The sequence below is a fragment of the Artemia franciscana genome, chromosome 20, assembly GCF_032884065.1.
Source record: "Artemia franciscana chromosome 20, ASM3288406v1, whole genome shotgun sequence".
Classification (NCBI taxonomy): Eukaryota; Metazoa; Arthropoda; class Branchiopoda; order Anostraca; family Artemiidae; genus Artemia; species Artemia franciscana.
In genome coordinates, this window is record NC_088882.1 from 9,450,880 (window position 1) to 9,474,803 (window position 23,924).

General features: G+C 35.0%; 1 protein-coding gene across 1 annotated transcript in view; it reads right to left on the reverse strand.

Annotated features, from left to right (window-relative positions):
- The window catches only part of LOC136040415 (ubiquitin carboxyl-terminal hydrolase 43-like), a 92,435-nt gene that overhangs the window by 62,039 nt on the left and 6,472 nt on the right, over nt 1-23,924 (reverse strand). Inside the window, exons 2-4 of the mRNA XM_065724689.1 lie at nt 22,637-23,366; nt 17,222-17,314; nt 16,259-16,408 (exon numbers count right to left, since the gene is read on the reverse strand). Coding sequence (XP_065580761.1) covers nt 16,259-16,408; nt 17,222-17,314; nt 22,637-23,365 — 972 coding nt within the window. The 5' untranslated portion in view covers nt 23,366. The remainder of the gene's footprint in view (nt 1-16,258; nt 16,409-17,221; nt 17,315-22,636; nt 23,367-23,924) is intronic.

Genomic DNA, 23,924 nt, shown 5'->3' on the forward strand with positions numbered 1-23,924 from the left:
TTTGTCAGAAATCGGACATGCTTGAATAATCAAATATCTTTGAAAATTAAAATAATGATTATTTTGAATCACCTGAACTATCAAACTTGATCAAACAGTTTGCGGTAACGAACTGTCGTAAGGAGTGACCCGACTCAATAGTAACCAAAACTACAAAAAAATGGAATTTTGATGCCAATAGTTACATCAAGATTAGTCTTACCCGTCAAAAGCTAATAGCCTGAGAAAATTTGCCTCGTTTTAGAAAACAGGAGGAAATACCCCCTAAAAGTCATACGATCTTAATGAAAATCGCACCATCAGATTCAGCGTATCAGAGAACCTTTATGTAGAAGTTTCAAGCCCCTATCTACAAAAATGTGGAATTCCGCATTTTTTTGGATGCATGTTTATTTGTTGGTTGTTTTTTTTTTCATAGGTGGTCGTATCGACTCAGTGGTCCTAGAATGTCGCGAAAGGGCTCATTCTAACGGTAATTAAAAGTTCTAGTGCCCTTTTTAAGTGACCAAAAGAATTGGAGGGCACCTAGGCCCCGTCCCACGCTCATTTTTCCCCAAAGTCACCGGATCAAAATTCTGAGATAGACATTTTATTCACCATAGTCGAAAAACCTAATAACTATGTCTTTGGGGACGACTTACTCCCCCGCAGTCCCCGTGGGAGGGGCTGCCAGTTACAAACTTTAACCTGTGTTAACATATAGTAAAGGTTACTGGGAAGTGTACAGACGTTTTCAGGGGGATTTTTGGTTTGGGGGAGAGTTGAGGGGGGGGGGGTTACGTGGGAGGATCTTTCCATGGAGGAACTTCTCAGGGGGGAAGAGAATTTCAATGGAGGGGGCGCAGGATTTTTTAGCATTATTTAAAAAAACTAAATATGAAAAGTTTTTTTCTAATGAAAGTGAGGAGCAGCATTAAAACTTAAAACGAACAGAAATTATTACGCATATGAGGGGTTTACCTCCCCGTAATACCTCGCTCTTCACACTAAAGTATTTTTAGTAATTTCAACTATTTATTCTACGGCCTTTGTGATTCACAGGCCATTATTAAGGAATTGGGACAAAATTTAAGCTTTAGTGTAAAGAGCGAGGTATCGACGAGGGGCAAGCCCCCTCACCTACGCAATAAAAACAAACGAATTTATTTTATTTATGAAACTAAAATTTTACTAACTCTTTAAAAGCCCCTTTCATATACGGAGTAATTTCTGTTAGTTTTAAGTTTTAATGTCACTCCTTACTTTCATTTAAAAAAAACTTGCTTTTTTTTGTTTAATAAAACTAAGAGAACACCCGAATAAATTCAATTCACAAAGGGTGAGAATCAACAACCTGGACTATCAAATGAGACAAGACCCAAAAAAAACGAAAATTTACAGGTGTTATAAATGATAATTCGTTAGAAGAAAAAAAAGTTTTTATGCCAAGACGTAACAATTAACGAACATAGAGCCTGGACCGTCATAGTCAAGGCGCCAGATTCTGTATCGTGCACACACCCATGCCGGAAGGTACAAAAATGCTGAGGACGGATCCTAGGGTAGTCGACCATGCTGAAAACGAATATCGTAGGGCGCATGTTCGCCGTTGGGACGTTTCTGAGATATAGGTCAAAAACGTCAAATTTAGCCAATAACTAAGTGTGACGATTCAGGATATTTTTGTGAGTTATTGGGTTGAGGAATCCGGCGTAATGTTACATCAATCGAAAGAAGAGATCTAGATCTACAAGAATATCATTTTTAAATTGAAAAAAAGCAACATTTTTTTCTCTATTTACTGCAGTTTCAAAATAAGTGCTGTAAAATTCGACAAATATTTCAAAGAAAGGCTAAAAACTCAAAATTTCTTCAAGGTAACAAACTTTTTTTTCATATTCGAAAAGAAAGTTCATTCAATTCCGTACAATTTGAGCTATAAAAATATAAACTATTTTTATTTTTAAAATGTCTGCGATTTTTTTTTTTTGCAGTGTCACTGAAATGATCACTAGCCATATAGTGAAAAGGGACATGATTTTTTTTTTCTTCAAAGAGTAGGAATAATTCAAACTTCCTAAATGTTTAAAATTTTTAACTTTTACTTAAAAATAAAAATAGGTCTAAAAAAATGTTGACTAGAAAAAGTATTTTTTAGAATTGACGAATATGTTTTCTGGTGTACTAAGGCGTCTGCAATTACCTTTTTGGGACCTGATTTGCCACTTATACGACTGAGCTATCTACCACATGAAATAATTCTGCTTCAGATGGATTCAGTCGGCGCACTGCAGTTGTCTTACTCGGCCTGCCCGTAAAATTGCGTAATAGTGACTGATTAGGGACCTGTTGTAATTAAAAATAAAAGGTATCAAATAAAACTTTCAAAAATATTCCTTATTTTCTTCTTCCGAGAATTCAGATGGGGCAAGGTCAGGCTCCCTGCATGGACTTCTCGGTCCGTGGCAGGAGCATAAACTGCAGCATCCTTTCATTTTCGAGCAGCTACAGTCTTTCCTGCATCTTCCACTTTTGCATCTGCAGTAAGCTTCCAGGCTTGATGCTCCTTTACAGCTTGAGACGACCGCATCTAATCCCCCTTCAGCCATCTTTCATCCATGTAGAAGTGGATCCGGAATGTTCGGCCGAGCCTGTACTGACGACAAGATTATCCATTTAGAAAATATGGCTCTTCGTATGCATGGCTCGAAGGTGTCGTCAGAAGGTGGCAGTCTTCTCACATCTTGTTTCTGGCACCAAATGTGAGCCCTTACACTAGCCAGTGAATTGAATCCAGCCTGTTTACCGTACATTTCAATGACCAGGGATTTTGATAGGTCGTAAACTTCTCAAAACACGTCGACTGAAAGCTTCCCTTCTGCATTCTTGATCCGCTCCGTCACAGATACCATTTTTGAGGCAAAAGTTGGAGACGTTGCGGTGTTTAAGAAAGAAGCTTTCCCGACGCCGAAGAAAAAGTTCGTTGTGTCACACCCTGACAGACAGTGCACAAACGGTAACATAATCTGCTCCTCTTTGGACAAGTAGACTTCATCCGCCAGCTCGTGTACTGGGATAATGTAAGTCGGGAACTTCAAGAAAAGTTTGCTCAGTCCTTCAGCTTGAAGCTCTTCAAAAAAATGAACACAGGCTACTGCCACGTCTGTGTCGTTGGCATGCACAACGATGCTACAACCGTAACTTCTAGCGTACTTGGCATGTGTTATAAGGCGTTGGTCAGCCTCTTTGTGGCAGGGGGACAAGCATTCCTTGTATTCACAGTGTTCTGGTAAAGTTGGACTGAAGCCACGCTCGACCAGAGACAGTTTGAATCTCTCCTTGAGCCCACCTGAGAGAAAAAGGTTGTGTGCGTTCGGAAGCTGATCACCCATCTGCTCCCAGGTTTCACACAAAATTTCGAGGAGCCCGCTTTTAGACGCTGAGCTTGCAAGAGCGGCATCCCTTTCTTCAATTGTGCTAATAGCGTTAATCTGGAGGTTTTCCCCTTTCCCTCGTCGGAATCTGCATGCTGATTTCAAGGAGATCGACTCTTCGGTGTCCGTGAGCTTCCCAAACAACCCTTCGTACCGATCTGCGACAATGTGGACTTCAGGAATACCTTCTGGAAGATCATTCAGCAGCAATAGAAGCAATCTTTCCGCAAAGGATTTGACTGTTTTAAACTTGGCAGGCCGATATGACCTTATCTTGGACATTAGGTCAATGATGTGTACTGTAGCTGATGCTGTTTTTTTGGATTTCGAAGTCGCCGGCCAAGCTGCAAGTCCTCCTTTTTTTCTTAGCCAGTTCAACAGCACAGATTTGTTCCCCGTCCTCATTTTCCAGCCAGAGGATGTCTTGGTTGATTGTTGCAGAAGATATTCAAAATGGATGGAGGGAAAGGAAGAATCTCTTGTGATGATTTTTCCAACTGCTTTCTCCTTTTCTTCGCCGTAGCTCAACTGAGAGGTAATGATTCTTTTCAAGGCTGTTACTTCAGAGCTCAAGAGATCGGTTCTAGGGACACCCTTCACTTTCTGAGTTTTTTTCTCTGAAGGAAAAGTTCGGAGTGCAACCTTTTTCACATCGTCTTTCCTGTTGCACAGAAAGTCCTCAACCACCTCTCATCCTTTTGTGGCTACGCAAGTAATGTCAGAAACAATCTTCTCATCGTTCACAACTTCTGACGTCACAATATTCACTAGGTCGAAGTCCACTCTGCTGAACGGATTGCCACATGTAGTGAAAATGTCTCGAACTCTATCTTGCGAAAGTTGTAATCGCGTCATCGTCGACTGATTGTCTTCGTGATGTTTCAATGTATCATACTGTATGAGACATCTTGTATACTGAGGATGGTCAGCCACCGCCAGGTATGGCAACATCCGAGCAGTTGCTGTCAAGTGAGACACACTTGTCCCAGTCACAGTCTCGTTCAAATTGAATGACTTAAATCGCTATTTCAAGTATTTCCAAGAACATCCGACAGAAAGCAAACGTGGGCGACGCATTTCGCAGGGTGTCGAAGATGTTCATTATGGGAGCCAAAGTGATTAAGGTATCGTTTGCCTCCTGAAGTGCAGTTCGTGCGTTAGCACCGTTCGCCAATGAAGTCCTGAATAACTCAATGGCACTACCCAGCTGGTCCAGACGGGATAAGTCTTCTTGTGCTTCGGAGTAATACTCTTCCAAGGACTCCCAGTAGAGGGCTAGCAAGACCTCGTACAGTATGCAGTAGGCATTGATAGCTTGGTAGTAGCCTTTCCCTTGAAATACCTTTTCGCAAGTACAGGAAGCAGCAGCTTTGCCTGCACTATAATCTCTTTGAGTCTGGAGCTTTCCATCATCTTACCAACAGCCTTGAGATAGTTGGAGGTGGAGGTGGAATACCTCATCCGGGTATTTACTTTTCACTTCCTGTGCTAGCTGATAAATGAAGAGATCTTGCATGACCACTGTGTCGTCACATCCGACAGCTTTACTCATCACCATGAACGTTCGCAGAGATTTTTCGACTGTTGCATGGTTGTTTGGTGCTTCATGAAGGAACGTTGCTTTTAGGAACATTTTTCTTCGAGACTTTAGTGCAAATCGTTCGATAGCTAGATAACGACGGGGTACTTTCTTCTGTGGCCACAAGCTATGTTGGGCATTCTCTAGCCAGCATTATTGCCTTGTCCAAGTGTCTAATTTCTTTTGGAGTCTCGAGAAGTAAGTTACCAGGAAGGAGTTCTTTCTCAATCATCGTTTTCCTTAAGATATTCGATCCCTGACAATTGATTTCAAGCTTTTCTTTCGGTAGACATTCAACTGACCTGTTTCTCTGGCGCTTAGATGACACGGCGACTTTTGATTGGGTGTCCTTTGAGAGCTCCGAGGTCTGCACCATTGCCATACTAGAAATATGAGTCGATGTGCCACCGAGGGAGGACCATAGAAAGTCGAGGTTGCCATGTATAAATTGGATCAACGAATCATCATCTTTTATTATGCCAGGAGGAACATAAACGCTGTCTGCTGTGGCGTGAGTCCTCATTTCGTCTACCGCTGTTGCTAGGAGTCGTCGAATGGTACCGTACGATACCCCATATACTTTCACTCCTTTCAAGGGTTTACACTTCTTTTACCAGCCAACTTTACAACACCAAAAGTGCTTTTAAAAATTTTATTTCTTTCATTTTTTTTTGATCTTCCAAATTTGTGTCATATTATTCATTATCGTCCATCAGCAAATCAGTATTTGGGTCAGTATCACATGTTGAATCAACCTGAAGTAACTGTTGTTTTTTTATCTTTGCCTACCTGACTCACTTTTCTTTTTCGTCTTCTGCTTATCAATTTCTTCTGCTTAGCTTATCAATCAACTTCAGGCTATGTAGCAGGTTACTAAACAAAATTCCTATTATCGGGTACACTCTCTAAAAAAGTTGTATACCCCCGAGATACAATAATTTAAACTTGTTTTCTTAGCTCAATGTGTTCGGAATTAAACGGGCTTTCTTTTTTAATATAAAGAAAAAATACTTTATCTTGAAAAACTTCGAGTTTTTAGCTTTTCTGTTAGAAATTTGTTGACAAAAATCTGATTTTTTTTAAACTGCAGTAAAAAGTGTACTATTTTTTTTTTTTTTTTTTACAAACAAAAATCATATTCGTGTAGCCCCAAGTCTATTCTTTCTATTGATGTAAGAGTACGCTGGATTTGACCAATCTTATCTGTAAAAAAAATTTTGAATCGTCGAACCCCATTATAGGCCAAATTTGGTGTTTTTGGCCTAAATATCAGAAACGCCCCAACGGAGAACATGCGCCCTACAATATTCGTTTTCAGCATGGTCGACTACCGTGGGATCCACCCTTAACTTTTTTGTACCTTCCGGCATGGGTACTAGTCGAAATAAGCGAGATACAGAATATGGCGCTCTGACTTTCATGTAAAATTAGATCAATAACAGCAGCTAAAGTAAAGAGCATTGGCAAATTATGTGAAGTAATGAAAATCCAAAATGAAGAAGATAGAAAAACGGAGTTAGAAGATAAGCGACAGCGGAGTCAAATGTGCCAAAATTGAAAATGATATTTATGAAAATTGGGTTTGAGATTTTGACATGGATAAGATCATCAATGTTTACCATGTCTTTAGTAAAAAAAAAAGTTAAGTTTCTGCGATATGTATTTCATAATGACAAATGACAAACCGGGGAAAAAGTTGACGTCCAACACTTTATAAAAGCTCCAAGCAATGAAGCATTTAAAAATAACGATATTAGAGTTTATAAGGACGTTAGCCAAGAACCTGATACTGCGTAAGCCACTGTTAAAAAACAGAGATTCGGATAATGAGAAAATACAAGCCAAGGCAAGTTAAAGTTCCAATAACAAAAAAATCGTAATTCTACAAAGGCGCTAATTCTAATTTAAAATCATTTAAAATATTTAAGGGTTTGATTGATGAAAATAAAGCACAGATAAATGTGATTAGAAAACTGGTGAAAGTGAGAATCGCAGCAGCTAAAGAAAATGGCATGCATCAAACGACAGTGAGAATCAAATTGAATTGTAAACGATATTTTGAACAGTGATCTGGGAAGGAGACTGAAAAAGATGTATTTGTTATCTGTAACACATTAAAAAATTAAATGAGATGATGGATGAATCTAAACTGCTAAAGCAAAAGGCGTGGAAAAAACCTTCTGAGGTAAAGACGAATAAAAATGGACAATGAAATCTACTGTTGGAAAACAAGAAACAGCGATGACTGGCCACAAAACAAAACTTTCTGAGGTAAATGAAATCTACGGTTGGAAAATAAGGAACAACGATGACTGGCCACAAAAACGATCCAAACAGGTCAGGACTAAAAAGAATTCGTATTTTTCGCAGGGTGACTGTATCAAACCTGTGGTGACGTCATGACATCAAGGAAAAGGCTCAGATTGTCTGCGGTTAGAAGACAAGCGACTATGAGAATCCATATATAGAAATCTGCCAAGTGCCAAGTACCGGGGCCTGGCGGCAAAGCCCGGTGGGAAACCGCCGTGCTCCTTCTACTATATATTATATATGTATATATATTATATACTAGCTGTTCCCATTGTCTGTGCATATAAATAGCATTTATATTCCCTGTGTCCCGGTCGTCATTTGTGTCCTGGTGTCCCAATTTGTATTTTCTCTTTGAGTGTCCCGGTCGTCATTTATATTCCCTGTGTCCCAGTGTCCCGGTCGTCATTTGTGTCCCGGTGTCCCGGTCTGTAATTTCTATTCAAACAATCCCTGTGTCTCAGTCGTCAATTATATATCCCGCCTGTGCCCCGGCGTCCCCGTTGTAGTTGTGTCCCTGCGTCCCGGTCGTCATTTATATTCCCGGTCGTGATTTGTGTCCGGGTGTCCCAGTGTGTAATTTTTCTTTGAGGTTCCAGGTCGTCATTTATATTCCCTCTGTGTCGGTCGTCATTTGTGTCCCGGTCTGTAATTTATCTTTGAGTGTTTTTTCTTTTTAGTTTTTTTTATTTTTTTACATTTTTCAGTTTTTTTTCTTCTTTATTTTTCAGCGTCACTATGAAGTACGTATCGCCGAACCTTTGTTTTTTAACTTAAATCTGGTAGGCATTGATGACCTTATCCAAGTCAAAATCCCAAACCCAATCGTCATCGCTATCATTTTCAGTTTTGATATGTTTTGACTCTCGCTTTCCAGGTGGATTTTCATCTAACTGCGCGGTTTTGCGTTCTTTAGCCGCAAGCCTGTTTTCTTGCTGTTCTTGTGATTCCTCGGCACGCTTTCTTTTCTTACTTTCTCTATCAGCTGCAAGCCTGTTTTCTTGCTGATCTTGTGATTCCTCGGCACGCTTTCTTTTCTTACTTTCTCTATCAGCAGCAAGTTTTTTGGTATAGACTCTTTGAGCAGCTTCCTCGGCTGTTGCCATTGTAGGTTCTTCAGTCATTTTACAATTAAACATTTTTCCGTGAACGCATGTCTTAAATACCATTAAAGACGTCACCGTCATAGCAAAAATGACGACAACTAACTTCATGACGTCAGTCGACAAAGAAACATGACGTCACCTGACACACAGACACACAGACAGACAACTTATTTTTATATATATAGACTAGCTGTTGGGGTGGCGCTTCGCGCCACCCCAACACCTAGTTGGTGGGGGCGCTTCGCGCCCCCCCAAGCCCCCCCGCGCGCGTAAGTCGTTACGCGCCATATTAGTTACGCGCCATTGTAGTTGTGTCCCTATGTCCCACCTGTGAATATAGATATATATATATATATATATATATATATATATATATATAAAAATAAGTTGTCTGTCTGTGGATGGATGGATGGATCAGGTGACGTCACCTGAAAAAACTGGATTAGGTGACGTCAAAACTGAAAAAACTAAAAAAAGGCAAAAACTACAAAAAAAACTAAAAACTAATAAAAAAAATAAAAAAGCTAAAAAACTAAAAAAAACTATAAAGGTAAAAACCAATAAAAAACTAAAAAAAAAACTGAAAAAACTAAAAAAAAGGCAAAAACTACAAAAAAAAACTAAAAACTAATAAAAAAAGTAAAAAAGCTAAAAAACTAAAAAAACTAAAAAAACTAAAAAAACTAAAAAAAGGTAAAAAACTAAAAAAAAATAAAAAATAAAAAAAAACTAAAAAAAAGGAAAAAACTGAAAAATAAGCTAAAATAAAGGTAAAAACCAATAAAAAACTAAAAAAAAAAGGAAAAAACTAATAAATGACGACACTCAAAGAGAAAGCGACCAGGACAAAAGGAATGTTCGATTAGCAATCAACAAAGCACCGGGACACAGGGAGTATAAATGACGACCAGGACATAAGTAAAAAAAAAAAAACTATCTATATATATAAAAATAAGTTGTCTGTGGATCTGTGGATCGTGGATCAGGTGACGTCACCTGAAAAAACTGGATCAGGTGACGTCAAAACTGAAAAAACTAAAAAAAAGGCAAAAACTACAAAAAAAACTAAAAACTAATAAAAAAAATAAAAAAGCTAAAAAACTAAAAAAACTAAAAATAGGCAAAAACTACAAAAAAAACTAAAAACTAATAAAAAAGCTAAAAAACTAAAAAAACTAAAAAAAGGCAAAAACTACAAAAAAACTAAAAACTAATAAAAAAAATAAAAAAGCTAAAAAACTAAAAAAACTAAAAAAACTAAAAAAAGGTAAAAAACTAAAAAAACTAAAAACTAAAAAAAAACTAAAAAAGGTAAAAACTAAAAGAACTAAAAAAGAAAAAAATAAATGACGACACTCAAAGAGAAAGCGACCAGGACAAAAGGAATGTTCGATTAGCAATCAACAAAGCACCGGGACACAGGGAGTATAAATGACGACCAGGACACAAGTAAAAAAAAAATTAACAAAACTAAAAAGAAGGTAAAACTACAAAAAAACTAAAAAGAAAAAAAAACTAAAAACTAATAAAAAAACTAAAAAATCTAAAAATCTAAATAAACTAAAAAAGAAAAAAAAAGGAAAAAAATAAAGGAGAAAAACAAAACTAAAAAACGAATGTATATACAGACCGGTACACCGGGATACAAATGACGACCGGGACACAGGGAATATAAATAACGACCGGGACACAGGGACACAACTACAACGGGGACACCGGGGGAAACAGGGGGATATAAATGACGACCGGGACAAAAAAACTAAAAAGAAAAAAAAAACTAAAAACTAATAAAAAAAACTAAAAAATCTAAAAATCTAAATAAGCTAAAAAAGAAAAAAAAGGAAAAAAATAAAGGAGAAAAACAAAACTAAAAAACGAATGTATATACAGACCGGGACACCGGGATACAAATGACGACCGGGACCCGGGACACAGGGAATATAAATGACGACCGGGACACAGGGACACAACTACAACGGGGACACCGGGGGAAACAGGGGGATGTAAATGACGACCGGGACACCGGGACAGGGAATGGTCGATTAGCAATCACCATCAACAAAGCTCAAGGGCAATCATTAGAATCATGAGGTATAGATCTGAATACAGATTGTTTTCCCATGGACCATTATATGTTGCATGTTCAAGAGTCGGTAAACCTGACAATCTATTTATATGCAAAGACAATGGGACAGCAAAGAATGTTGTATATTCGCAAGTTTTACGTAGTTAAAACCATATATATATATCTATCTATATTCACAGGTGGGACATAGGGACACAACTACAATGGCGCGTAGCTATTATGGCGCGTAACGACTTACGCGCGCGGGGGGGCTTGGGGGGGGGGGGGCGCGAAGCGCCCCCACCAACTAGGTGTTGGGGTGGCGCGAAGCGCCACCCCAACAGCTAGTATATATATATATATATATATATATATATATATATATATATATATATATATATATATATATATATATATATATATATCTATATATATATATCTATATATATATATATCTATATATATAAAAATAAGTTGTCTGTGTGTGGATCTGTGGATGGATCAGGTGACGTCTTGTTTGTCCGCATATGACGTCTGAATTATTTCACACTAATATAAAAGAAGAAAAAAACTAAAAAAGGTAAAAACTACAAAAAAAACTAAAAAGAAAAAAAAATTAAAAAGCTAAAAAACTAAAAAAAACTAAAAAAAGGTAAAAATCTAATAACTAAAAAAAACTGAAAAAAATAAAAAAGGCAAAAACTACAAAAAAAATAAAAACTAATAAAAAAACTAAAAAAGCTAAAAAACTAAAAAAACTAAAAAAAAAACTAAAAAAAGGTAAAAAACTAAAAAAAACTAAAAACTAAAAAAGAAAAAAACTAAAAAAAAGGAAAAAACTGAAAAATAAAAGAGAAAAAGAAAACTAAAAAAATATGAATAAATATATATAAAAATAAGTTGTTTGTGGGTTATGTCTGTCTGTCTGTCTGTCGAGTGACGTCGTGTTTGTCCGCATAAAACGTCTGAATTATTTCACACTAATACAAAAGAAGAAAAAAAACTAAAAAAGGTAAAAACTACAAAAAAAACTAAAAAGAAAAAAAACCAAAAAAGCTAAAAAACTAAAAAAAACTAAAAAAAGGTAAAAAACTAAAAACTAAAAAAACTGAAAAAACTAAAAAAAGGCAAAAACTAAAAAAAAAACTAAAAACTAATAAAAAAACTAAGAAAGCTAAAAAACTAAAACAAACTAAAAAAACTAAAAAAAGGTAAAAAACAAAAAAAAACTAAAAACTAAAAAAGAAAAAACTAAAAAAAGGAAAAAACTGAAAAATAAGAGAAAAAGACCGGGACACAGGGACATAACTACAAAGGGGACGCCGGGGTGCACAGGGGGATATATAAATGACGATGGCGACTCAGGGAATGGTCGATTAGCAATCACCATCAACAAAGCTCAAGGGCAATCATTAGAATCATGAGGTATAGATCTGAATACGGATTGTTTTCCCATGGACCATTATATGTTGCATGTTCAAGAGTCGGTAAACCTGACAATCTATTTATATGCACAGACAATGGGACAGCAAAGAATGTTGTATATTCGCAAGTTTTACGTAGTTAAAAACATATATATATATATATATATATATATATATATATATATATCTATATTCACAGGTGGGACATAGGGACACAACTACAATGGCGCGTAACTAATATGGCGCGTAACGACTTACGCGCGCGGGGGGGCTTGGGGGGGGGGGGGCGCGAAGCGCCCCCACCAACTAGTATATATATATATATATATATATATATATATATATATATATATATATATATATATATATATATATATATATATATATATATATATATATATATATATATATATATATATATATATGTTTTTAACCACGTAAAACTTGCGAATATACAACATTCTTTGCTGTCCCATTGTCTGTGCATATAAATAGATTGTCAGGTTTACCGACTCTTGAACATGCAACATATAATGGTCCATGGGAAAACAATCCGTATTCAGACCTCATGATTCTAATGATTGCCCTTGAGCTTTGTTGATGGTGATTGCTAATCGACCATTCCCTGAGTCGCCATCGTCATTTATATATCCCCCTGTGCACCCCGGCGTCCCCTTTGTAGTTATGTCCCTGTGTCCCGGTCGTCATTTATATTCCCTGTGTCCCGGTCGTCATTTGTGTCCCGGTGTCCCAGTCTGTGATTTCTCTTTGAGCGTCCCGGGCGTCATTTATATTCCTTGTGTCCCGGTCGTCATTTATATCCCCCTGTGCCCCCGGCGTCCCCGTTGTAGTTGTGTCATTTATATTCCCTGTGTCCCGGTCGTCATCCCGGTATACATTCGTTTTTGAATTGGTAGATGATGAAATAAATTTTTTATTTTTTCCCTTTTTTTCCTTTTAGTTTTTTTTTATTGGTTTTGACCTTTTTTTAGGTTTTTTAGTTTCTTTCTTTTTCTTTTTAGTTTTTTTTTTGAAGTTTTTATCTTTTTAGTTTTTTTACTTTTATTTATATTTTTTTAGTTTTCTTTTTCTCCTTTATTTTTCAGTTTTTTTCCTTTTTTTAGTTTTTTTTTCTTTTTTAGTTCTTTTAGTTTTTACCTTTTTAGTTTTTTTTAGTTTTTTAGATTAAATTTTTTTTTAGTTTTTCACCTTTTTTCTTTTTAGTTTTTTATTGGTTTTTACCTTTTTTTTAGCTTTTTTATTTTTTTTTCGTTTTTTCTTTTTACTTTATTTTTAGTTTTTATCTTTTTTATTTTTTTTTTATGTTTATTTTTAATTTTATTAGTTTTCTTTTTCTCTTCTATTTTTCAGTTTTTTCCTTTTTTTTAGTTTTTTTTTAGTTTTTAGTTTTTTAAGTTTTTTCCTTTTTTTAGTTTCTTTAGTTTTTTTAGTTTTTCGGTTGTTTTATTTTTTTATTAGTTTTTATTTTTTTTTGTAGTTTTTGCCTTTTTTTAGTTTTTTCAGTTTTTTTTTTAGTTTTTAGTTTTTTACCTTTTTTAGCCTAACCAGGATTTGAACCTGGTTCTATTTTTCAGTTTTTTCCTTTTTTTAGTTTTTTTTTAGTTTTTAGTTTTTTAAGTTTTTTCCTTTTTTTAGTTTCTTTAGTTTTTTTAGTTTTTCGGCTGTTTTATTTTTTTATTAGTTTTTATTTTTTTGTAGTTTTTGCCTTTTTTTAGTTTTTTCAGTTTTTTTTTTAGTTTTTAGTTTTTTACCTTTTTTAGCCTAACCAGGATTTGAACCTGGGACCTTCATTCTCCGTTCTGACACCCTCTCTCACCGAGTGACTACTCCAGCATGTTCATTTTGGTGTTTTAAATGGTATATTATTAACCAAATTAATGTGTTTTACAATATACTAAGCATCGTCATAACAAAAATGACGACAACTAATTTCATGACGTCAGCCGACACAGAAACATGACGTCACCTGATCCACGATCCACAGATCCACAGACAACTTATTTTTTTATATATAGATATATGCATATATATATATATTATAAATATATATATATATATATATATATATATATATATATATATATATATATATATATATATATATTATATATATATATATATATATATATATATATATATATATATATATATATATATATATATATATGAGACAAGACAAAGAGAAGTGAAAGAATAGATGGAAAGTATGTAATTTGGGCAATGTATTTGCAAATTAGGGGGAGGTAAAGTATTCGGACAGTGATAAGCTAGAAAGCAATTCTTACTGCATAATAGGCAGAAGAGTTGCAGCTAACACATTAGGCATACAGATCATCTAAACTCATCTAAACTATGCCTAGATTATAATTCTGTGTGGTTCTCAGAAAAACTATAGTAACTTCTTGTTTAAATATAAAGTAAGGTTCATTGCTTGTTATAAAGCCAAAACAATAATAATTTTGCATTGGGCGCTAAAAAAACCTTTTTTACCTTTTTAGCCTAACCAGGATTTGAACCTGGGACCTTCATTCTCAGTTCTGACACCCTCTCTCACCGAGTGACTACTCCAGCATGTTCATTTTGGTGTTTTAAATGGTATATTATTAACCAAATTAATGTGTTTTACAATATACTAAGCATCGTCATAACAAAAATGACGACAACTAATTTCATGACGTCAGCCGACACAGAAACATGACGTCACCTGATCCACGATCCACAGATCCACAGACAACTTATTTTTATATATATAGATATATGCATATATATATATATTATATATATATATATATATATATATATATATATATATATATATATATATATATATATATATATATATATATATATATATTATATATATATATATATATATATATATATATATATATATATATATATATATATATATGAGACAAGACAAAGAGAAGTGAAAGAATAGATGGAAAGTATGTAATTTGGGCAATGTATTTGCAAATTAGGGGGAGGTAAAGTATTCGGACAGTGCTAAGCTAGAAAGCAATTCTTACTGCATAATAGGCAGAAGAGTTGCAGCTAACACATTAGGCCTACAGATCATCTAAACTCATCTAAACTATGCCTAGATTATAATTCTGTGTGGTTCTCAGAAAAACTATAGTAACTTCTTGTTTAAATATAAAGTAAGGTTCATTGCTTGTTATAAAGCCAAAACAATAATAATTTTGCATTGGGCGCTAAAAAAAAACTTTGCGTAAATACTCTTCATTAGGTGTCTATTTGCTTTGCATATATAACTAATTCTTACCAAATAGCGAATATTGCTTGGATAACTTTCCACTGAGGGATAATCAATTTCCAGCTCACAAAATTGCTCCTTAATGCCCCACTCATAACGAAATTTTACTAAAAACGACATTTAGCTAGCTCTAATTTAAGCCAATCGGCGTATTTCAAAGAATTTTTCAGCCAATCAAAAATTCTCTGAAAAATCTGGTTGGCTGAAATTAGTCTCATAAACATCTTGATATTAATAAAATCTCATTATTAGGTCTTTAGCGCTTCACTTTGAGCTCAGACTTCAAATAATCCTACAAATCCCGATTAAAAAGTTGATAGCCACCATAAAATTTGTTTCCACAAAAATACTGAATTAAGGTGTATGACGCTTGAAATGAAATTTGAAAAGTAAAATGCATGAACAATATATCACTCCTAGAGTTCAGAGAAAACTTCCTTAAAGAGTCGAAACTATTTTTAAAGGGCATAAATTTATCAAATTGAAAACACTGGCTGAAGAAATGTAGCAATACCTCTGAGGAAGATACATCTAAGGTGTAAGATTCCAAGAGGAAGAAATGTAGCAAAACCTCTGAGGTATAGGATTCTAAGAGGAAGGAAAGTAGTAATACCTCTAAAATTTATTTTTTTAAAGGAAGGAAAGTAGCAATATCTCTGAGGTATAAGGTTCTAAGAGGAAAAAACGTAGAAATACCTCTGAGGAAGATACGTCTGAGGTGTGGGATTCTAAGAGGAAAAAATGTAGCAATACCTCTTAGGTATAAGATTCTAAGAGGAGGTAAAGTAGTAATACCTCTGAGATTTATTTTTTTTAAAGGAAGGAAAGTAGCAATATCTCTGAGGTATAAGACTATAAGAGGAAGAAAAGTGGCAATACCTCTGAGGTTTAATTTTTTAAGGGGAAGAAAAGTAGCAATACCTCTGAGGTGCATGATTCTAAGAGGAACAAATGTAGCAAAATCTCTGAGGTATAGGATTCTAAGAGGATTGAAAGTAACAATACCTCTAAGGAAGATACCTCTGAGGTGTAGGATTTTAAGAGGAAGAAAAAATATCAATACCTCTCTCGGCTGTTGATTCAGGTACAATACAGTTACATAAAAATGTCTCACTGTCTTCCGCAAAATAGGTACAGATAGGCACAGGAATGGATCGAAGGTCGAAGAGTGCTTCAAACAGTTTGGACAGGATAGAGCTGATCGAAACTGAGCCTGAAATAAATGAAAAGTTACTTCTACCATCTTGAAAGAAATACTTTTAATGCAAAAGAAAAATTCCAACAAGATAATTAGACATACTTGTAGCCAAAACCAGACATAAATGTAAATATAAATAATATAGAATATACTATCAGTAATAATACAAAATTATATAAAATATAATATGACACGTTGATACACCACATAGGCTACTTTGAGTCTCAAATATTTGGTGTTTTTGAAGACTTGAGAATATACCATTTCAGAAAATATTATTTTATGTTGTATTGATCAAATGCAAGATTTCAACTGAGCTACAAATATATGTATTAATTCCGATCCAACTAACGCAGTGACAAAACCTCAAATATAATTTAGTTCATTTTGCCTAAGCTGTCTTATCACAGTAATTCACTTAAGGTCCCAAAGAATGTAAACTTTATTGTGATTAGCGAATTCAAATTATTTCTATTAAGAACCTAGGATAGAAGCACAATGTAACTTTACCTCGGAGCTCCCTCTCGAGTTCTTCGAATTGCCCCTTCTGTACAAGTCCAGAAAAAACACGCAAAAATGCACAAATTTAATTAAAAAAGACAATAGAGCTAAAGATCAGATAGTCCAAGTATTGTCGGAGTGCAAGAGGTGTATAATACTTCCATTGTTATTAATTTTATCGTATTATATATATATATATATATATATATATATATATATATATATATATATATATATATATATATATTTATATATAAAATCACTCAGCTAAAGGGTCCTAGTGAAAGGGTCCCACCCCTGTGTTGATGTGGAAAAAGAGGACAATACCTGAAAATGTCGCTGGATGAAGCTGGCATTGCAACGTAGATGGTTTCGAAGGGTTTCAGCTGCCACCTCTTCATCAGATCTTCCAAAAGTGTTCTAAAAGAAGAATGATAAAATGGTCAATTAAAATATTAAAGCAATAGAGAAAAAATTAGGAATTAAATAATATTTTTGAACAAGTAAGACGTACGTAGAAAAACTCAGAAGGCAGAAGTCAGTATAGTCGTTGATTGGTGTCCCAAGAAATTATGGAATAAAGCATACTATTTTGATCAAGTTTACAACAATAGTACAAAATTTTTATAGTACAAAAGATATTCTATGATAATTTTGCTCTACTTATTACTATTTTACATTTACCACTAGGGTAGGCTGTGCCAGATACGCATACCAGAAGTTTTTCCCAAAGAGGAGCAGTATCGACAACCACCCCCTCCTAAAAAACAACAACAAGGAAATCATACATAAAATAGACAAAGATGGGACAAAATCTGGACAGTTGGAAGAAGGCAGGGGCCCAGAAATCCCTACCCTGCATCTCTACCAGGGCTATAAACATTTTATTTATCAAACAGTTCGTGGTAGCGAACTGTAGTAACGAACAACCCGGCTCAATAGTAACCGAAACTCTAAAAAACGGAATTTTGATACCAATAGTTACCTCAAAAGAATTGTATTTTTATGCTGATTTTAAATATATAAGTTTCATCAAGTTTAGTCTTACCTATCAAAAGTCACGAGCCTGAGAATATTTGCCTCATTTTAGAAAATAGGGGGAGACACCCCCTAAAAGTCATAAAATCTTAACGAAAACCACACCATCAGTGTCAGCGTATCTGAGAACCGTACTGTAGAAGTTTAAGCTCATATCTACGAACATGCGGAATTTCATACTTTTTGCCAGAAGACAGATCACGGATGCGTGTTAAATTTTTTTCCCCAGGGGTATTCGTATCGACTCAGTGGTCCTAGAATGTTGCAAGAGGGCTCATTCTAACGGAAAATTAAAAGTTCTAGTGCCCTTTTTAAGTGATCAAAAAAGTTGGAGGACCCCTAGACCCCCTCCCACGCTCATTTTTTCCCGAAGTCACCAGATCAAAATTTTGAGATAGCCATTTTGTTCAGCATAGTCAAAAAACTCAATCACTATGTCCGGGGGAGGGGTGCAATATACAAAATTTGACTATTGTTTACATATAGTAATGGTTATTTGGAAGTGTACAGGGGTGTCGTTTTCGCTCGGGGGGGGGGGGGGGGTCAGGGGAAGGGGTTTACGTGGGAGGATCTTTCATGGGGGAATTTATCATGGGGGAAGAGAAATTCTATGGGGCGCATGATTTTCTAGCATTATTTTAAAAAATGAGGAAATAAATAAAAAAAAGTTTTTTTTTCAACTGGAAGTGAGGAGCAGCATTAAAACTTAAAACGGACAGAAATTATTACGTATATAAGGGGGTTCATCTCCTTGTCAATACCTCACTCTTTACGCTAAAATATTTTTAGTAATTTCAACTATTTATTCTACGGCCTTTGTGAAATTTTCATGTATGGTGAGCAAAAACTGAAACCTCCATTAATTCAAAAGCGTTCAAAAACTAATTAAAAAAACAATTTTTTTAACTGCAAGTAAGGAGCGACATTAAAACTTAAACGAACAGATATTATTGCGTAAATGAAAGGGGTTGTCCCCTCCTCAACACCTCGCTCTTTACGCTAAAGTTTTTTATTGTTTTAATTAAAAGTTTTAAAAAGAAAGAGTAAAACTTTAGCGTAAAGAACGGGGCGTTGAGGAGAGAACAACCCCTTTCATATACGGAATAATTTATGTTCGTTTTGTCGCTTCTTGCTTGAAGTTAAAAAAAACTTGTTTTTTTATTTAATCCTTCAAAGAACTATGCGGGTTTTATCAAACAGATATTTTAGCTACGAGTCAATTTATACAAATATTTGTGCTTTTGCAGGAGGTGGAGGGATGTCATTCGATTCATTTACTTTTTTTAATTCGATAATGTATACCATCCGGAGCTGGCAAAATATGTAATTGCTTACTTTTGATATCGATAAGTTACCAATTAAACCGGACAAGTTATCCCTCAAACGGCCGATTGTTGACGCGAAAGGACAGGCTATTGTGATAAGACACCAGAGAATACAATAATATGTGGATAGCCCAGGTTGATGCAGGGAGTCAAAACACATATTGCTTTCATGCAACAAAATTAATCGACAAATTTTAAGAGAAAGTGAAACCTCAGTTTGATCGGCTTTAATAGAAAATTTCTATGGTAGAGCAAAAACAGCTTTTTATTAAAATATAAATGATGATCAAAAGAAATATGTTATAATCTGGCTTACTGACACTCTGGAAAGCTTAATTTTTCAGAGCAGAAACGAGAAACTAAGACCCAAGGCTAACCTCCCAGCAACATAGGGAGAAAGACGTGAGAGTCGATCAAAATATAGAACAATGCAGAACACGCAAACTTATGTCAGGGGGGGTATGAATTTGTAAACACACAGTAGTGATCGTTCAGTTATTTGGACACTAAGAAATTATTGGAGCAATCGTAAAAACATCAACGATTATGGAGAAGCGCAAGGGCTTGAGCCCTGTCCTTACTGACAGCCAGAAGTGCCTTCTAGCTTCTATAAAATAACACAATATGAAAAAAGTAAAAGTAAAGAAGCGAATATACAAATATTCGTAATATACTAATATTACTATTAGTATATTAGTAGTTTATATTACTATTAATAATATAGTAATATACTAATATTATGCTAATAGCTTTCATAAAAGTCCCCTTCTGTTTGCTAGTACAGCCATGATTCAAATTCAAAATCTTTCAACCAAACTTCAATAATTCATTTTCATTCGCTCTTGATTACTTAGTTTTTGCGACGCAAAAACACAGTACTAGGTGCGCACTTAGAATTGTTTAACATGCAAGCCACATCAGATAAGAAGGATAAACAACATTGAATTCTAAAAACGTTTATCGCTAATATAATTTACAACTTCATTATGATATCCACGCGAAATTCAACATTATGATATCCACGCGAAATTCAAAAATGCTGGAAGGATGGGGTGCGTTGGCAGGGAGTAGGGCTCATGATGAATAAGGAAGCTGCCAAGTCTTATTTAGATTTAGAAGATATTACTAGTAGAATGCCAGTCGTTCATTTTATGACTGAAAAAGTGCCAGAACTGTGCCGAGCGTTGCGGGGACTTTCCCACGCATAGTGGAACTGTGCGGCACCCTTGATGCTCTGAGATTTACACCAGGTGGTAGAAAGGGGCTGTCCTCTCGGGCATTTGTATTTTTCTTGTCAAGGACACGTATCTTTTCGTTTTTGTTTTCTTTCCTAAAGGTGATTGTTTCGAACTCTGATTAGGGTGACAGTCCCTGGAGTTTGGGGATGTGTCGTTGGGGTATCAGTCATAGTAATACAAGCCCCTCCAGAACCGAATGATGGAGACAGTAATGACTCAGATAAATATTACTTACACCTATAGGAATAAATAAACACCAGGTAGAAATACTGTATTTTTATTAAGAGATTCTAAGGCCCAAGTCGATAGAAACAGGGATGGATATAATCCTAGCCTAGGTAAATTCGGTGTAGAAAAAGAAAACAGTTCCGTGATGATTACAGGGTTCTGCAATTTTGTAGGTATAACAATCTAGTAATAACCAACATAGTATTTGGTCATAAAATGGCCCATAAGTTACCATGGTTAACTGATGGTAATGGTAAGACAGCGAACCTTATTTATTATTTAATTGCAAACCGAAGACTGACAGGATTGATACAAGCTATCAGTGTATATGGAGTGTTGTTATTGATTTTAAAAGTAAAGATCACCATCTAGTAGTGTCCAGGCCATTAATTAAAAGCTGAAATTCAAGAAGAGTAACTACCTTCCGGGAAGTTATGATTGAATAATTTCATGAAAATAGTTTGTGAAGTTGCTGATGGTATCTTAGGGAAGAAAGTTGGAATGCAGCTGGGAATACTAGTGAACTGCTTTATGTTAAATAGAGAGGAGGAGGGGTATGTACAAGAATTATTTGAGTGATAGATCATATGAAAATAAGAGGAACGTAAAGAATGTTGAGAAAATATGAAAATGTGAATTAAGGACCTGGCAAGCAGAGACCATTGATAAAATTGCCTAAGATCTAGAAGATGAAGCCAGATGGCATAATAATAGAATATTGACTGGCATGTTGATAAATTGAGAAGGAATAGTCAATTTGGACTTATCCCAGTTAAAGATAGGAACGAGGCCACAATTGGTGAGTAGGAAAGAGTTTAAGAGAGATGGGCGGAACATTTTGATAATGTGCTAAACCAAGATATAGTTGCAGGAAAAGATATAGAGGAAAATAAAAAAGTTTGTGATACCTTGGATGTGAAGGAAGATTTATTTTATGAGGAAGAATTAGGGATAATACTAAAAATATGAAAAAATAACAAGGCCCCAGATTCTGATAGTGTGGTAAATCTTTTTTTTTTTTTTCTGGTGGTTGTGAGGTTAGAGATATGTTACTGAAGATTATAAATATGATTTTTCAAAAAGAGGAAGTACTTATCGATTTTAGGAAAACTCTCATTGAACCCCTCCATAAGAAAGGTGATAAGAGCGAGTATATTGATTAGGCTATAGAGGCATTGGCGTGGTTCCTTTAGGAAGCAAATTACTTAGCCAAACAAATAAACTTTCAAACGGGGATAAATCCACTCATATAGACAGTGAAAAACATGTAAGAAAAAGTCCAGATATTTATCTTCATATATAACCTTATTTCTCCTCTGTACTTTTTTAAACTTTATTGTCATATATAACCTGATTTGGAGGCCAATTAATGAGTTGTACTCTAAATGAGATCAAACAAGGAATTTATACAGTAAATGCAAATTACAAATAATCATAAGCATATGTTATCATAGCATTGTTTATAAAATTCAGAGTGGTTCTGTCTTTTTAGCTGAATGTTTGACAAGCTTTATTTACAAGCCATGGCAAAATTACATAAGCATCATGATGTGTCTCACCTTGAAAATGATTACTATAACCCCCTTCATTAAAGATGACTTTGCAAGTGTGTTCAATATTGCATAAATCCCCCCAATTCTGGCTATAAATTACACAAAAGCTTACACATGGGAACTTTAAAAATCCTTACTTTAATTTTTATACTGAAACATAGTTGAGATGTTCATGTTTTTTAGAGCAGATTTAAAATCGCAGTGCACCATTCTGTGCTCCACCTCAAAACTCCACTAACCCTAAAGTCCCTCACCCCTAAACATTGCTGTTACATATGTGTTTAATCCTTTCAGCATAACACCACCAAACTAGATGTAAATTACATAAAAGCTTAGACAATAGCAGTTTAAAGTCCTTACTTTGATTTTCTTATACTTTGTCTTTGTGGCAGAGTTGAGATCTTCATGGACTTTGTCCAAAAGCCACATCAAAAATTCCTGGGCATCATGTTGTGCGCCACCCCGAAAATGATTACCATGCTTTTCAACAGTCTGTTTAAACTCCAATGACAACTGAGAATCTTGCTTTGCTATCCACAAACTTTTCACTAAACTTGCTAAGCATTCAGTCAACTCCCCTTTGGTACCAAAATCAAGTTTGGTAGGTAACAGTGATTTCTTTCTGTGACAAAGGTCATTCTTATAATTATCCATCACAAGATATTTTGCCATTAAATCCGTGTGACTTAAACACTGCACAATAGAATTGATGAAACATGTATTTCCATGATTTTTCAACCCAATGACTGCTGGGATTCTCTCTGGTAAGACAGTTTCAATGGCCTCAAAATCAGGCTGGTCATCATAGTTGGCAAAGGACTTATCAACTGCATCTTGAAGATATTCTTGGTAGGTTTGGCCCTGGGATTTGGGGATAATGAAATCTCTGAATGATTTTTTTCGTCTAAAGGTTCTAGATCCATTAGAAAAGGCATCTTCAATTTTTCCAACTTCTTTAGCTATTCTTTTCTGCTCTTTACGATCTTGGTGTTTCTTAATCCGAGAAGCAAATAATGGATGTCTGGGTAAAGTAAAAGCCCCAAGACTCCATCCAGAGTTCAAAATACTTTCATCATTTGCATCTCCCATTCTGAAAAGAAAAACAATCAAAGACTATAAAAATAACCACTAAAAAATGACTGCAAAAATGATTATGTTACATGTTGAACTTTATATAAACAAAACACTGTTGCTATTAAAGAGAAAAACTATTAAAAAAGAAATATCAACATTTTGTAACCAAAATCACCCAAAAGGTTTCAACTAATACTATTTTTTAAGCACTTTAGCATATTCAGGGTCAATTGGGGTGGTTGCCTGGTATTGATGTTAAAAAATATTAAATCAATCTTGCTAGCAACAAGAATGATCCCTGTAGATACCAGTAAGTGATGATAAAGACTGCTCATTGGAGGAGATCAAACCAACTAATGAAAGTGACAGGCGATTCTGGCAAATCCCTTGTCTCTCCAAGCCATTCTTGCAAGTAATGTCTCTACCTACAGGGACATCCCCTCCCATAGACTAAGAATATTTTGTAAAAACTTCTCCATGTGCACCATCCATTTCTTTTCAAAAACATTTTATGTTCCTACTGATGTCTGGTTTCCAAAAGATCATATTTTCTTGTCAAGACATAACAATTAAT